Source organism: Malania oleifera, chromosome 12 (genome assembly GCF_029873635.1).
Source record: "Malania oleifera isolate guangnan ecotype guangnan chromosome 12, ASM2987363v1, whole genome shotgun sequence".
NCBI classification, from domain to species: domain Eukaryota; kingdom Viridiplantae; phylum Streptophyta; class Magnoliopsida; order Santalales; family Ximeniaceae; genus Malania; species Malania oleifera.
This window is the reverse complement of record NC_080428.1, coordinates 76,192,909-76,207,774: the sequence shown is the minus strand read 5'-3', so window position 1 is coordinate 76,207,774 and position 14,866 is coordinate 76,192,909. Positions and strand designations below refer to the sequence as shown.

The window sequence follows — 14,866 nt, the reverse complement described above, 5'->3', positions numbered from 1 at the left end:
GAGCCGCAAGATCAAAAACATTAAAATAAAAATTTAGTAAAAAAGACTTGCACATGGATTGACCAAGTTGAATCTTGTGATTGGGTATGTGGGGAAGTTTTATGGTGGGTTCTAGGATAGAAAAGGTGGGTAAAAGGTTTGTGTATGTCTTTAAGGATTTGTACGGTGGGGTAGTGATCAGTGATAGAATTGCAGGGATTTTTAATCGCAATAGATTTTTTTTTTTTTTTTGTATGGATGATTTTACTGGACATATCAACAATGAGGTTCCATTAGCTAACCAGATTCCCTTGTTATGGTTATAGATCTTTGTTTTGGGAAGAGGTTTTTTTTTTGTTTGTTTGTTTTTTTTGTTTTTGTACCCCTAGTTGTGTTTATGTTGTGATTTTAATGATGCTAGATTCTTGAATGAGAAATTTGGAGCTTGTGAATTAGTTCTAGCCTATAATGTTTTGGTAGATTCAGGGGGGAATCTGATCTTCTATCTCCCTTGGTCTATGCTACGTGTTCTTGGTCAGTTGGAGGTGATCACTCTGTGGTAGCCATTTAGACAGGTTTTTTGTGTTATAGTGATTGGGTGGATGTCTTTCTTAGATTCTTAAGGAGAGTTAGGTCCAGTTTCAAATCATTTTACCCCCATTTTGGATTCTTCTAATGTCAAGTGGGGTCCCATCTTGTTTAGTTTAGAAAAATATATAACCTTCTCAACTTTCTTGCTCTTTGTAGAGGAATCTGGGGTACTTGCTTGTGAGAGAGGTGGGGAGGGTTTTGAATTTATGAAGAGGTTAAAATCTCTAAACAGCCTTGAAAAGTTGGAATAATGAAGTCTTTGATTATATGGATTAAAAAGTCTGCTATTTTGAAGGAGATAAAGGAAATTAATCATTTGGAAGATTTTGGTAATATTTTGGAAAATTTAGCTTGAGGAATGATTTTAAGGTGGTGTTTTATTGATGGGGGAGATGAGTTAGAGACAAAAGGTTTCATTCGAATGGGCTGGGAGCGGATTGCAGTGCTATATATTTTTAGAGAATAGCTAGGGTTGCAGTTGAATCAAACTTTAGCATGTTTAGGTTGGGTGCATTCAATAAATGAGCTTCAAAATCGAGCACGACGTTGACCCATTAATTAAATGAGTCGAGCTAAATTCTGTTTTGTTCAACTCATTTATTCAATGAGCCTTAAATGAGCATAAATTAGAAAAATCTAATCTTGCTCTAATATTCATTGTTTATTAATGAGCTCTAAAAGTAAACTTAACGTTGCTCATCAATATAAATAAACAAATGACTTGGTTCATTTCCAATCCTAGGTGTAGTATATTAATGTTTGCTTTATTATATTATGTTTTGAAAAGGAAAATTTAAAAGAAAAAGAAAAATATGTTATCAGTAATGGCTTAAGAAAGGAAGCTTCTAAAAATTAAGTATAAATATGTAAAATAGTGTAAACTTAAAGGTGACTTGTAAGCATAGTAGTCAAAGGTGCGCCTGTACAAGGCACAAAGGGTGATAGCTTCCATGCCTTAAAGAGGCTGAGGTGAGGTGACCTTCATGATTTGCAGTGAGGAAAGAGGTGTGCCTCTAGAATGTTTAGTTTCTACACCGCGCCCCCTTCCTCGTTTTCTTCTTTAAACCTTCATCTCAACCAGGTCAATTTGTCGAATAGCTGGAGTTGGACTTCTTCCTCTTCCTGCCTTGTTCGTGAGTGACTGATTGAGTTCAAAGCTGTGTGTACTTTTAGACCTCTCGGATAAACTGCACAGGCTGTTTTTTTTTTTTTTGGGTCACTTTTTCTTTTTTGATGTTTTGTTGGAAATATACTTTCCTGCGTTTATTCCTGTTTATTTCTTGAATTTACAGCTGTTGCTTCCTGCTGTGCTGCCTACTATTATTTTTCAAGTGTTCCTTGTATTTAGGTTTAAATGGATTTTGAAGGCTCTGCAAAGGAGGAGACTGTGTGGAAGATGCATATTTGGATGATAAGAATAATATAACAATGTTATTTGGAAAAATAATTAAGTGTGGAGTGTTCCAGGCAAAATAACATATTGTTGAGGGGAGTTTCTAAATGTAAAAAAAATCCATAAGTGTCCAGATCATTTTTGTGAACAGATTAGGGAATATGTTATGAAGAAAGAAGTGGAGGAAAATGGTTTTCGCCCATGTCTGATTTTGATGATATAGATTTATGGTGAAGAAGAAGAGGATAAAGTTTAAGAAATTGACCCATGCGGTAATAAAATGTTGGAAGTTGAAGTTCCTACTAATATACCGACAAGTCATCTCACCTCACCCTGAAGAAACCAAAGGGACCTATGTATTTATATTTTAATCTTGTCCAGGGAAGATGAAGCAAACATCTTGATGTAGGGGTAGCATCAAGGATCTACAGCCATAAGAGATAAAAAGGGTGGAAAGGGGAAGAAGGAAGGGAGGAGATATGAGGTGGAATCACATGTTCAATTCATTTCAATTCATCAACAACTTCCTTCAACATGGCTTTCACACCATTTATAAGTAAGCCTTTTCACATGAAATTACACTTATACCGCTAAAACTACATCACATTACAAGGAGACCCCTAATGTATACAAATATTATAAACAAGCCCCAAATACACATAATCCTATACTAATTAAAGGAAACACACAATTAATTGCTAACTTAACCCAACAATCTGTTGACCTAATTCTTCTTAGTTATTCTCCAACAAGGATCTTCCCGCGGTCTTGCTTCTTCTCCTACATCAATCCATTAATAAGGCATGTAAGAAAGAACTAAAGGGGAGGACATGTAGAGATGTAGCTAGGTGGGTGTACGATGCTGGAATGCCATTTAATGTTGTATGCTTGTACAATTTTGTAGTGGCACTTGAATCAATTGGACTATATGGTCCTAGAATAAAGCCACTTAGCTATCATGAAGTGAGTTCCTTTATTGAAGAAATAAGTTACTGATAAAGGTTCATGAAGAGGGATGAGGAAAATATGGATGCTCAATTCTATTCATTGGTTGGAAGGATTTGGTTAAAGGGGTAGATATATTTTGGATGTTGTCCTCATGGCTAGTTAGGTTGTAGATGATGTTTGAGGAGTAAGAAGCACAATTTAATGTTCTAGATGGCCTTTCAAAAGTCATATGATAGGGCTAGTTAGCTTTTGTTTTGGATAGGGTCTTAGATAGGAAGGGTTTGGGCCGTTTTGATCTATGTGGGGAGGCTGGAGTAGTGGTTTTCTTTCATCGATCTCCCTTTCTATAATCCTTAATGGTGAATGCAAGGTCTAGTTTTGAGCCTCAAGTGTGCGATGCAAGGAATCATAGGACTTAGTTTTGAGTTTCTAGGGGTCCGAGGCAAGAACACTCAAGGTGCATTGAGGCGCAAAGGGTACTTGGGCGCAAGGTGGGAGGTGAAGGTGCATGGCTATGTGAGAGTGCCTCACAAAAATGAGGTGCACATTTATTAACTGATCAGAGCATAGTTTTAAATCCCGGACAGGCCACCGGTCCAACTAGAGAGTGCCTCACAAAAATGAGGTGCACATTTATTAACTGATCAGAGCATAGTTTTAAATCTCGGACAGGCCACCAGTCCAACCTAGTTGGACCGGAACGGGTCACTTTTTTTTATTCTGGGTGAACTCTTTAAATCGGTTATGAATGAACTGGGATCAACCTAGACCAATCTGGGTGACCAAGACCAACCTGACCTGACTTGTTGAATTGGTTGGGTCGACCCACCTTTCATTAATAGAGTAAAAAGGAAGAGAATTTTGGAGGAGGTGGGAGTTGAACCAAGGTCCCCAGGGAAGTTAGATTGGCATGCTGCCAGTGAGCTAACTGCCAACTTGCGATTTATATATATGTAAAATCCTTTAACCCTTACATTTACCCATAGTTCCATTATCACAAAGGCACAACTTAAAATAGATTTTTTATTAATGCGAGAATCTTGAATATTTTCTTGATTCTTTAATGTTATATTTTATTATTTAAACAAATTTCAAGAATATTTTATAAAACAAAAAATTATAATTTTTTTCTTAATTTTTAGTAAATTCTTTTTTATTGTAATTAGCTATAATAGGTAATTATGAGTCTAACCACAAATTTCTAATATTATTTTTGATGATGATAATGATGGTGACGATAACAATATGTCATGAATAAGGACAGAGATACCGACCAGAAGGGGATCCGAGCAGATCGAAGGGCTCGGATGAGGTGGTTTGCTACAGGGGAGCTCGAACAGAAGGGGTCCGAGCTGATCGTCAGATTAAAGATGCCGCGCAGGTTGAAGGGCTCGGACGAAGCGGTTTGCTAGAGGGGAGCTCGAACAGAGGGCTTGAGGGGCTCGGACGAAACGGCTGGGTGTAGGGGAGCTCGGATTGAGAGTTCAAAGCGGAGGTTGTCAGAAGTGGGCGCAGGGGAGCTCGGACCGGGGGTTCGGAGTTGAGGTTGGCAGAAGAGGCCGAACTGAGTGGGGAGCTTGGGCGGGTCGGCCACTCGCAGGTCAGCTCTTCGCAGGCCGAGTCGTCATGGGCCGAGGCATGGATCATGTGGCAGCTGGGCCGGGTGCTGGGCCGAGCTGCCAACTGCAGTGGAGCGCATGGGGTATTCCAGAATAGTAGTTAGAGTTTGTTATGTATAAAGCTGGGGGTCAGCGGGAATACAGGGGAGTAGAAAATTGGGAATCAATTTGTTTTCTGTTTCTGGAGAGTGGCTCTCTCGAACCAGCCAACCTGTTCTTTCTTATTTCCATTTTCCTTTGTATGCATTGAAGTATTAAATTCAGTTCATCTCTGTAATTTCGTTTTCTTGCGAGTAATTCATTCAATCAAGGAATTATCACTCACTTGAGTTCATTACAAATTGTGTTGAGTTCATTCCATTTCAAGTGGGTTCATTACACAATAACAATATTATTATTATTATTATTATTATTATATATGTTGGCATTACTGGTTTGACCACCAGTTCAACCGACCAATCCAACCGGTTTAATCGATCCGGTGCCTTTACTGGGTTGGTCACCAGTCCGAGTTTTAAAACCATGGTTTGTAGAAATGCCCTGTATATTGGACTCTTGATTGGTAAAAATACATTAGCACTAATATTTGAATTATGAAATACCAAAATGTTCAATAATTGAACATAAACGTATTCCATACTACTAATTCTTAATAATCTGCAACATTCATGCCATAAAATCCACATAATAGAAGCAGAAATAAGCAGCAAGAAACGCATAAAAAAAAGAGAAAAGAAAAAGCTGCAGCAGAGCAGTTCTGAGTGAAAAATTCGAGATAACACGAGCAGAAATGCCAAGAGAAAGAATGCTTCCAGTAAACAAAACAGCAGAGTTTCCAAATAAAACAGGGAAAAAAGGGAACAAAATAAAGGGGCTCAGAGTAGCTCTGACTGAGAGCAGCAGAGGAGTCTATATGAAGATAAAATAGAAAGAAAGAAAAAGAAGAAGATGATTGAGAGCATCGTAGCAGAAATTTTAGGAAATAGTGGTAGAAATTCCAAAAGAGACAGCAAAGGGAAAAGAAAAAAAAATCCAGAGGGGGGAGGGTTTTGACTGCACGGCAGGCTAGAAGAAGCAGCAGCAAAGAAAAAAGAAAGAAGCCCGTGAGTGTTAATGGAGATAATTCAGGCAATTAGGCTGTAAATAATGCTGATTAGGCTGTAAGTAATGCTGAAAATCTTTCAGCATTTAAGTGCTGAAAATCAGGCAATTAGGCTGTAAATAAAATATGGCAGCATTTAAGTGCTGAAAATCAGGCAACAACTATGTAAATCTCTTTGATATAATGAAAGCAAACCTGATGGAAAGGGTATTCAGGCCAAAATTAACATGGTATCAGAGCCCCTATTCTGATTCCGTCGTTTCGGTCTTAATCACTGGGTGTGATTCTCATCGCTGTTTGGTTTCAGCAAGTTCTTTCTTGCTTTTCGTGGGCATTGGCCTTCCCTGTGGTGTCCACTTTGGTGGTTTTGAGTTTTGTTTGGGGCTGTCAGAATTTTTTTTTAGTTGCGCACGCTGTCCTTCATTGCGGGCTACTCATCTCAGTGTTTTTTCCTCGTGGTGGCTGCGCATCTTTGTGGCTGTAGGCAGTTTCTGTGGTGGTCAGCAGCTTCGACGACTCCTAGTGTGATTGACGAAGGTGCTGTGTTTCTTTCTCTGCTGTGTTGTTTTTCACACAGGGCAGGTATTTCGAGTTAGGCTTCTGTGTTTGATCTGGTTTTTTTTTTTTTTAATAAATTTCTGCTGGGCATTTGTAATTTGGTTGTGTCTGTGGTCCTCTTATTATTTGGATTTGGACCTATTTGAGTTAGGCTTGCCATTTATTTGGTTGACTGCTTGGGTTTATTTTTTTTTTAAGTGCCTTTCATCTTATCTATTGAAAAGACTATTGTTTGATTTACTGGAAATAATTTCTCTACTTGGGAATTCCAATTTAAAATGTTCTTGAAAGGGAACGAATTATCAAATCATATTGATAGTTCTGCTCAAGTTCCCACAAATGAAAAGGAATTTGCACAATGAGAGGTCAAGGATGCTAAGGGGATCTCTTGGCTTTTGGGGACAATTGAGTCTCACCTTGTGACCAATCTTCGCTGTTTTATTATGACTCAGGCTATGTGGGATTATCTTCACCGTATATACCACCAAGATCACAGTGCTCGGAAGTTCCAATTGGAATTGGGAATTAGTAATTACAGTCTAGGTAATTTACCTATTGAACAATGTTATTTTGGTTTTATTAATATTTGGAGCGAGTATTTAGCTATTGTTCATGCTAAGGTTCCCCCTACGACACTCGCGGCCCTTGAAGCGATTCATGCTAAGAGTTAACACAATCAGTTTTTGATGAAACTTCTACTTGAATTTGAGCCTATTCGAGCCAGTTTATTGAACTGTAATCTGGTTCCTTCTTTGGATATTTGTTTGGGAGATTTATTGTGTGATGAACAACGGTTATCCACTTAGATGAGTATGACTTCCGAGAAGGTATTTTCTGAGGTTGTGAATGTAGCATATGCAGCACAAGGGAGAGGGAGGAACAAGTTGTATTGTTTCAGTTGCAAGGAGTTTGGTCATATTGCTCATGACTGTTCTAAGAAAGTTTGTAACTACTGCAAGAAAGAAGGCCATATCATCAAAGACTATTAGGTGCGACCTCAAAATCGCCAATCCCAAGCTTTTCAGGCTGTTGTTCAGTCCTCTTCTTCTTCTTCTGCGCCACCCATTGTAAGCTTTGACTCATCTGTTCTCACACCAGCAATGGTCCAACAGATGATTGTGTCTGCTTTTATGGCCTTAGGCTTGCAAGGTACGACTACTAACTCAATTTCTTGGATTGTTGATTCGGGCGCTTCTAATCATATGACTAGTAATATGACGGGTCTCTATGGTGTTCGTAAGTATAAAGGCACGCAAAATATTCAGATTGATTATGGCAGTACTCTTCCAATTACTGCTGTTGGTAAATTGGGCTCTTCATTTCGCGATGTTTTTGTCTCTCCTGGATTGTCTACCAATTTGATTTCTATTGGACAATTGGTAGATAATAACTCTGATGTTCATTTTTCTCGTGGTGGTTGTCTTGTGTAGAATCAGGTGTTGGGGACGGTGATCGCGAAGGGGCCTAAAGTGGGACGTTTATTTCCTTTACAGTTTTCTATTCCTAATGTTGTTTCTCTTGCTTGTACAGCTACTGCCAATAATAATAAAGGTTGGCATAAGAAATTGGGTCATCCTAATTCTGTTGTCTTGGTTCATCTTATGAAACATGGTTTTTTAGGCAATAAAGAATCCTTTTCTTCTTCTCTTGTATCTTTTGATTGTGCTACTTGTTGTCTTGGTAAAAGTAAACTTTACCTTTTCCTATGCATGGTAATCGTGCTTCTAATTGCTTTGAGATTGTGCATACAGATGTTTGGGGTGTGAGTCCTGTTATTTCTCATGGTCAGTATCGTTATTTTGTGATGTTTATTGATGATTATAGTCGATTCACTCTGATATATTTTCTCTGCTCTAAAGATGACGTGTTTTCTGTCTTTCAAAAATTTGTTGCGTTTGTCGAGACACAGTTCAGTACTTGTATCAAAACTTTACGCTCTGACTCAAGGGGGGAGTACATGTCTCATTCTTTTTAGACTTTTCTTCAAGAAAAGGGGATCATTTCCCACCGTTCTTATCCTTACACTCCTCAACAAAATGGACTCGCTAAGCGTAGGAATCGTCATCTCTTAGAAGTCGTTTGTACTTTGTTGATTGATTCTTCTGTACCTTCTAAGTTCTGGGTAGAAGCTTTATCTACTGCTGCCCATTTGATCAATCGTTTGCCTACTGCCACTCTAAATTATGATTCTCCCTATTTTCAATTATTTGACTTATCTCTTAGTATCAATCCTTTCATACTTTTGGGTGTGTTTTTTTTGTTCATCTACCACCTATTGAGCATCACAAGATTGCTGCCCAGTCTGTTATGTGTGCCTTTATGGGATACAATCCTACTCAGAAAGGATTTGTTTATTATGATGCTCATGCAAACAAATTCTGGATCTCCCAAAATGTGATTTTTTTTTTTCGAAAATCAATATTTCTTTCAGTCTCATGTTATTTTTGATACTCCTATTACTCTTCTTCCTGCTTTTGATGATGTGTATTCTTCTATAGAGCGATTTAAACCAGGTGTGGTGTATCATTGACGTCCTCCTTCTTCTTCAATGCCCCTTCCAAACACTGATCCGTCATCTGATTTTGCGGTTCCTCGACGCTCCACTCGGGTTACACATCCACCGGATAGGTATGGTTTTCCTTATACCTCACTTACCGCCACTCTCGACACTGTTTCTGTTCCTCAATCATATGCCTAGGCAGCCACCCAAGTGTGTTGGTAGCAGGCCATGCAAGAAGAAATCCAAGCTCTTCAAGATAATCACACTTGGGATCTTGTGACTTGTCCCTCTGGTGTCAAACCTATTGGTTGTAAATGGGTGTACTCAGTCAAGTATCGGTCTGATGGGTCACTGGACAGATATAAGGCCCGTCTTGTGGCTCTTGGGAACCGGTAGGACTATGATATTGATTATGAAGAGACCTTTGCACATGTTGCCAAAATGACTACTATGCGGATTATCTTGGCACTTGCTGCGTTGCAGGGGTGGTCTCTCTAGCAGATGGATGTGAAGAATGCTTTTCTACATGGAGATTTAAAGGAAGAAATCTATATGTCTCCACCTCTTGACATGTTTGCTACACCTTCCTTAGAGGTTTGTCGGCTACGCCGATTCTTGTATGGAATGAAACATGCTCTGCATGCATGGTTTGATAAATTTCGCTCTACCTTGCTTGCTTTTCATTTTACTTGGAGTTAGTTTGATTCCTCTCTTTTTCTTCGCAAGACTTCTGGAGGAATTTTATTGCTTCTGGTATATGTTGATGACATTGTAATTACTGGCTCTGATACTGAGTTAATTAAGCAATTACGATAGCATCTCAAGGCCTCTTTTCACATGAAAGATCTTTGTCTCTTGAAAGACTTTCTTGGCCTTGAGGTGCAGCTTACTCCGACTGGTATGTTGTTACACGAGCACAAATACACGCAGGAAGTTATTTCATTCTCTGGTCTCCAATCGGGTAATTCTGTTCTTACTCCCTTGGAGGTAAATCTTAAGCTTCATCAAGAGGAAGGTGAGTTTTTATTAGATCCATCCTTGTATCGGCAGTTTTTTGGGAGTTTGAACTACTTAACGATTACTTGTCCTGATATTTATTTTGCTGTGCAGCAAGTCAGCCAATTTATGTAGGCTCCCCGACACCTTTTAGCCGCTGTCCGCCACATTATCTGATATCTAAAGGGCACCTCTACACGCGGGTTGTTCTTTCCAAAGGAATCTTCCTTACAATTGGTGGGGTATAGTGATGCTGACTGGGTCGGATGTGCGGATACTCGTTGCTCTATTATTGGCTGGTGCATGTTCTTAGGCAATGCACTCATTTCTTGGAAGAGTAAGAAGCAAGACAGAGTTTCCAAGTCCTCCACTGCGTCTGAGTATCGTGCTATGTTTTCTGCATGCTCTGCGATCACATGGCTTCGTGGGTTATTGGGTGAACTTGGTTTTTCCCAACTTCATTTCACTCCTCTTCATGCTGATAATACCAGTGCTATTCAGATCGCCGCTAATCCTGTCTTCTATGAGCGTACGAAACATATCGAAGTCGATTGCCAATCCATTCGTGAATCCTTTAACAAACAAGTGATTACTCTTCCTCACATTTCCACCGAATGTCAAACTGCAGACATATTCACTAAAGCTCTTTCTCGGCAGCGGCATCAGTTCTTGGTTGAAAAATTGATGCTTCTTGATTTACCAGCATCAATTTGAGGGGGCATGTTAATGGGAGATAATTCAGGCAATTAGGCTGTAAATAATGCTGATTAGGCTGCAAGTATTGCTGAAAATCTGGGGGCATTTAAGTGCTGAAAATCAGGCAATTAGACTGTAAATAATGCTGATTAGGCTGTAAATAATGCTGAAAATCTGGCAGCATGTAGGTGCTGAAAATTAGGCAACAACAATGTAAATCTCTTCTATATAATGAAAGCAAACCTGATGGAAATGGGATTCAGACCAAAATTAACAGTGAGGAGCAAAAAATAAAATGTACATGGAGGGGCGTTGGGAGTGGGGGGTGTTGGGCTGAAAAATTGTAACTGCATTATCATGCCTTGGAAATTGAGAGAAGGAAAAATTGGAAGTATGGTATTTCTTTTCATTTTCGCAATCTTTTCCAAGGTGGTACTGCCAATCATCATGATGTGCATGACATCAGTTAGTGAAGGGTTTTCAACAATGTAAAAATTGGAAGTATGACCTTCCTTTCCATATTTGCAATGTCCTCCTCCAAGGTGGTGCTGCCAATCATTATGATGTGCATGACATCAGTTAGTGAAGGGGTGTTCAACTATGTGGATGGGATTTCTTCCATAAGGATTTCAAGCAATGATTCTAAGTATGAGCGATTGGAAGAGTAGTAGTTTGCTTTATGGATTACGGTTTTGCCTCCAGTCCTTGAGTGTTATGAGATCTGCGATACCTTTAGATTTGGCATTTATTTGACGATGAGATTGATCATTATTGTAGTTTTAAGCTTGGTTCCCTTGAACTTGAAGTGATTGGGCCTTCAAATGTTGGGCTAGATGTCTCACTTTGTGGGTTAGAAATTTATAAGGGAGAAAAAAAATGAGTGGTCGAGATGTCTCACTTTGTGGGTTAGAAATTTGTAAGGGTAAATGTCATGTTTTAGAAACTAAGAGAATAAAGGATAAATTTCCTCTCCATCGAGGATTAGGTTTGCATTTGATCGTTGTGGGCTCGAGCTTATCATGAAGGATAAACATAAGAATGATGAATGTATTGACAGAGAATGGTTTGAGACTTGATATTCTTCGATAATCAATTGGTGGCAACTTTGATTTTGGGCGAGTTAACCAAAAGTTTGTAGGTGTAGGCAAGAGTTTTCTCCATTACTTGAATGCATGCCTCTTTTTAGGATTAGGAGCCAATAAGATATTTTATAGGGCAGGAGTTAGGTTATATGAAATTCTAGGAGTCCTCCTATCTTGACATGTGTCCATGTACAAGAATGAGTTCATGAGTGAATAGGCCGGCCGTACTTTGAAAGTTAAGCTTGTATGTTTATGTTAACCCCCCATTTTTCTTAATGAGACCCAATTTTTTTTAATGGGGCTGTCAAACTATTTACTCAAATACATTTATTTTTATATTGACTAATCAAATTTAAATTTAGGCTTTGACAAAATTTTAATGTCTACAAATGTCCCCACTTCAAGGTCAGGTTTGTACAAGCTTGCCATATAGTAAGGACATGATTTTAAGTAGCAATATACTTTTGGTAATGTCCTTGGGCTGCAGCCCCTACCTTTTTTTTTTTTGTGTGTTTTATCAACTTAAACCATAGCCTGTGCCCTATATGTGTGAGGGGCCAACCTAGCATAAAAGTTTTTGTTTATCAATTTTACTTTGCTTTGGGCAAGAGAATGTATTATATCATGCTAATCCTAACTCATATTTGGGTTTCCCTTGTTCTTTTTTGAACATATATAAACCTCAAAGAGTGCAGGTTGAGGAGGTTGAAGATGACAGAGGACGAGATCATTTGCACGACTAGACTTAAACATGAAGAGGGAGTGGACTTGGATGGAATCTTGAGGATGATCTCAATGCAATCAAATTTCTTCATGGGCGTGGAGGTCACTACAATTAGGGATACCCATCGACACAAGGTTTTCAAAGTACAAGAGGGAGGAAATGTGCATTAATCCTTGGTGATAAAGGAGGGGGTGGGGGTGGGGGTGGGGGAAGGAAATGGGCACTAACCCATGGTGATAAAGGAGAGAGCATTGTCTTGCATGTGTGTCTGAAAGGATGTGGGGGAGTCATAACTAAGGAAGAGAAAAAACTTAATGTAGATAAAAACAAAATTGGAGAAAGTGAATGGATGAATGGAAGATTTTTTTTTTTGTTTTTTTTTTTTCAAAAAACCCAAATTTATTGATAGCCCTCACTTGTGATAGAGGGAAACCGTAGTTACAAACAAGCCACAAAGGATTTATAAATAAACTAGCAAAACCATCCCAAGCAACAAGACCAAAACAAACCTAACAAAACAGGACCCAAAAACCAAACTAAAACAATCTAAACAAGACCATATTAATCAAAATGAGACAAACAGAAACAAAACCAGAATACCTGCAAACTGATGACAAATACCTGCAAAACAAAAAGCTTGAGGAAAACATAAGAGAACCAAATGATGCCAATTAAAAACAAAAGTTTGGAATACTCATCTTATCTATACGAATTAGACCTCTCATTTTACTCGGCAGCATATCACCTACAAAATATCTCCTCGTGTTGCCTCCCTCGCCTTGACGAGTCAAGTAATCCGCCACTTGATTACCTTCTCTAAATTGGTGCTTTATAGAGATTTGAAGACCCTGTAGCTCCTCCTCTAACAATTCCCGAAAGTCCCATAAGTACCAGGAAGAGCAAATCCCAGATGTGGTCCATCCCACCACCAATTTTGAGTTGCTTTCAATGCAAATATTCTGATATCCCAACTCTTTACGTAGCCGAACACCACTAATAAGAGCTTGCAACTCCGCTCCATTATTAGTACCAGACTCAAATTTTTCAGAGAAAGTGGCCTTAATATTACTTGAATAGTCGCAGATGATACCTCCACCACCACCACAAGAACCCGGATTTCCTCTGCAAGAGCCGTCAATATTTAGCTTCAACCAACCTGCAGGAGGCTTTTCTCAGACTACTTTTCAAGGAGATCTAACCTTCGGAGTTATCATTTTCACTTGGAACTCTTCCAATAAAATCTTATCAATAGAAGGCAGAGAACCCTTCATGCCTTCCGCAATTTTAGCAAGCCAAAACCTCACTAATAACCGAACTTCATTCCCCGACTCGTACTTATTTTCCATGCGGGCTTTACAAAGCCTGAGCCAAAGTCTCCAAGAAATTATAGTAGGTAAGAAACCGATGATCATACAATTCTTACTGTTACACTAAGGCTCCCCTTTAAGCTCAATCAAACTCAAACCGTTTTTTAGTTTTGATGTGTGTTAACACCTAAATTTGTTCAGGGTTGATTTGATCAAAATCGGGAAATCTCTCAATTAATTGGGCAATTATTAGACAAAAAATGAGTTGAGAGCAATTAATTGAGGGCTCTCTCTCTCTCTCTCTCTCTCTCTCTCTCTCTCTCTCTCTCTCTCTCTAAATCCTTACTAACACATTTCAAGTTCGATCTAAGTTAGGGCTTCATTTTTGCATTTTTAGGGCTTAGAGCAGCCTTTATTGAAATAGAAGGATATCCCTATCCCGATTAGGGTCTTCTTATGGGAATAGGGGGAGATTTAGGTTCAAACACCATTTTGGGACAAGGAGGGGTGCTCCTTGCACTTTAAGGGTATTTTTTGAACAAGGGCTATTAGGGCAGAACTCTAGCTCCCAAGCTTTATAAAAAAGAGGCTTTGGGCTCTCAAAAACACACATTCAACCTTTGGGGGAAGGTACACATTCAAGAAACAAAGGGAGAGAAGGGAGAGAATAAAACCTTAGTGCAAAAGGGTTTTTGGAATATCAGGAATTAGGAAAGTAGAAGGCTAGGAGTTCTTGTTATTGTTGGATTTCTTGGCATTCTTACCCTTGAGATCGCCAAGGTATGATCTTTTTTGGAACACTTATCACTATTATGATTACAATTGTCACCATCATATTGCCTTTTAATACTTATAAAGTATTTAAAAATATTTTTTAAAATGTAGGAAAATTTTAGTATTTGTTTTTAAGTTGATTTCTATGGTTTTATGGTTTCCTTTTGTGTGTTCTTTAAGATTAGAGTTTCCAAGGGGCCATTTGGTATTAGTGTCAAAAATTGTAAAAATGGAAACCAAAAACGAAAATAAAAAACCAGAAACAGAAATTAAAAATCAAAAACCAGCAACCTATTTGGTTAATATTTATAAAATTAAAATGAATTTAAAACTTAATTAAAACTCATTTTTGTCTTTAAATCAAATAATATTATAAAAATATATTAAGTAATAAAATTGTAAAATAAGACACATCAAATAATACATCATTAAAAATTAATATTATTAAAATTATTTTACTTAATTGTTGTACTTTCAAATTTTACTTTACAATAATAATTTTATTAAACATGTGATGTAGGACAAAAAGCAAGACCTTGAGAAGATCCATGTTGTAGACTACTTAAGAAGAATTGGATTGATAATTGTTGGGTTTAA

The 14,866-nt window shown here is 38.3% G+C and overlaps 1 protein-coding gene across 3 annotated transcripts in view; it reads left to right on the top strand.

Annotated features, from left to right (window-relative positions):
- The window catches only part of LOC131143695 (protein NUCLEAR FUSION DEFECTIVE 6, mitochondrial), a 71,505-nt gene that overhangs the window by 14,875 nt on the left and 41,764 nt on the right, over positions 1-14,866 (top strand). The window contains exon 3 of one of the 3 annotated variants that reach the window (XR_009133654.1): positions 6,117-6,214. The exons of 1 other annotated variant lie outside the window; for it this stretch is intronic. Coding sequence is in view for 1 of the 2 variants with exons in the window: in XM_058091941.1 (XP_057947924.1) it covers positions 6,117-6,160 (44 nt within the window). In the remaining variant the exon portion in view is untranslated. The remainder of the gene's footprint in view (positions 1-6,116; positions 6,215-14,866) is intronic. One more of the 3 variants, XM_058091941.1, reaches the window with a different exon arrangement.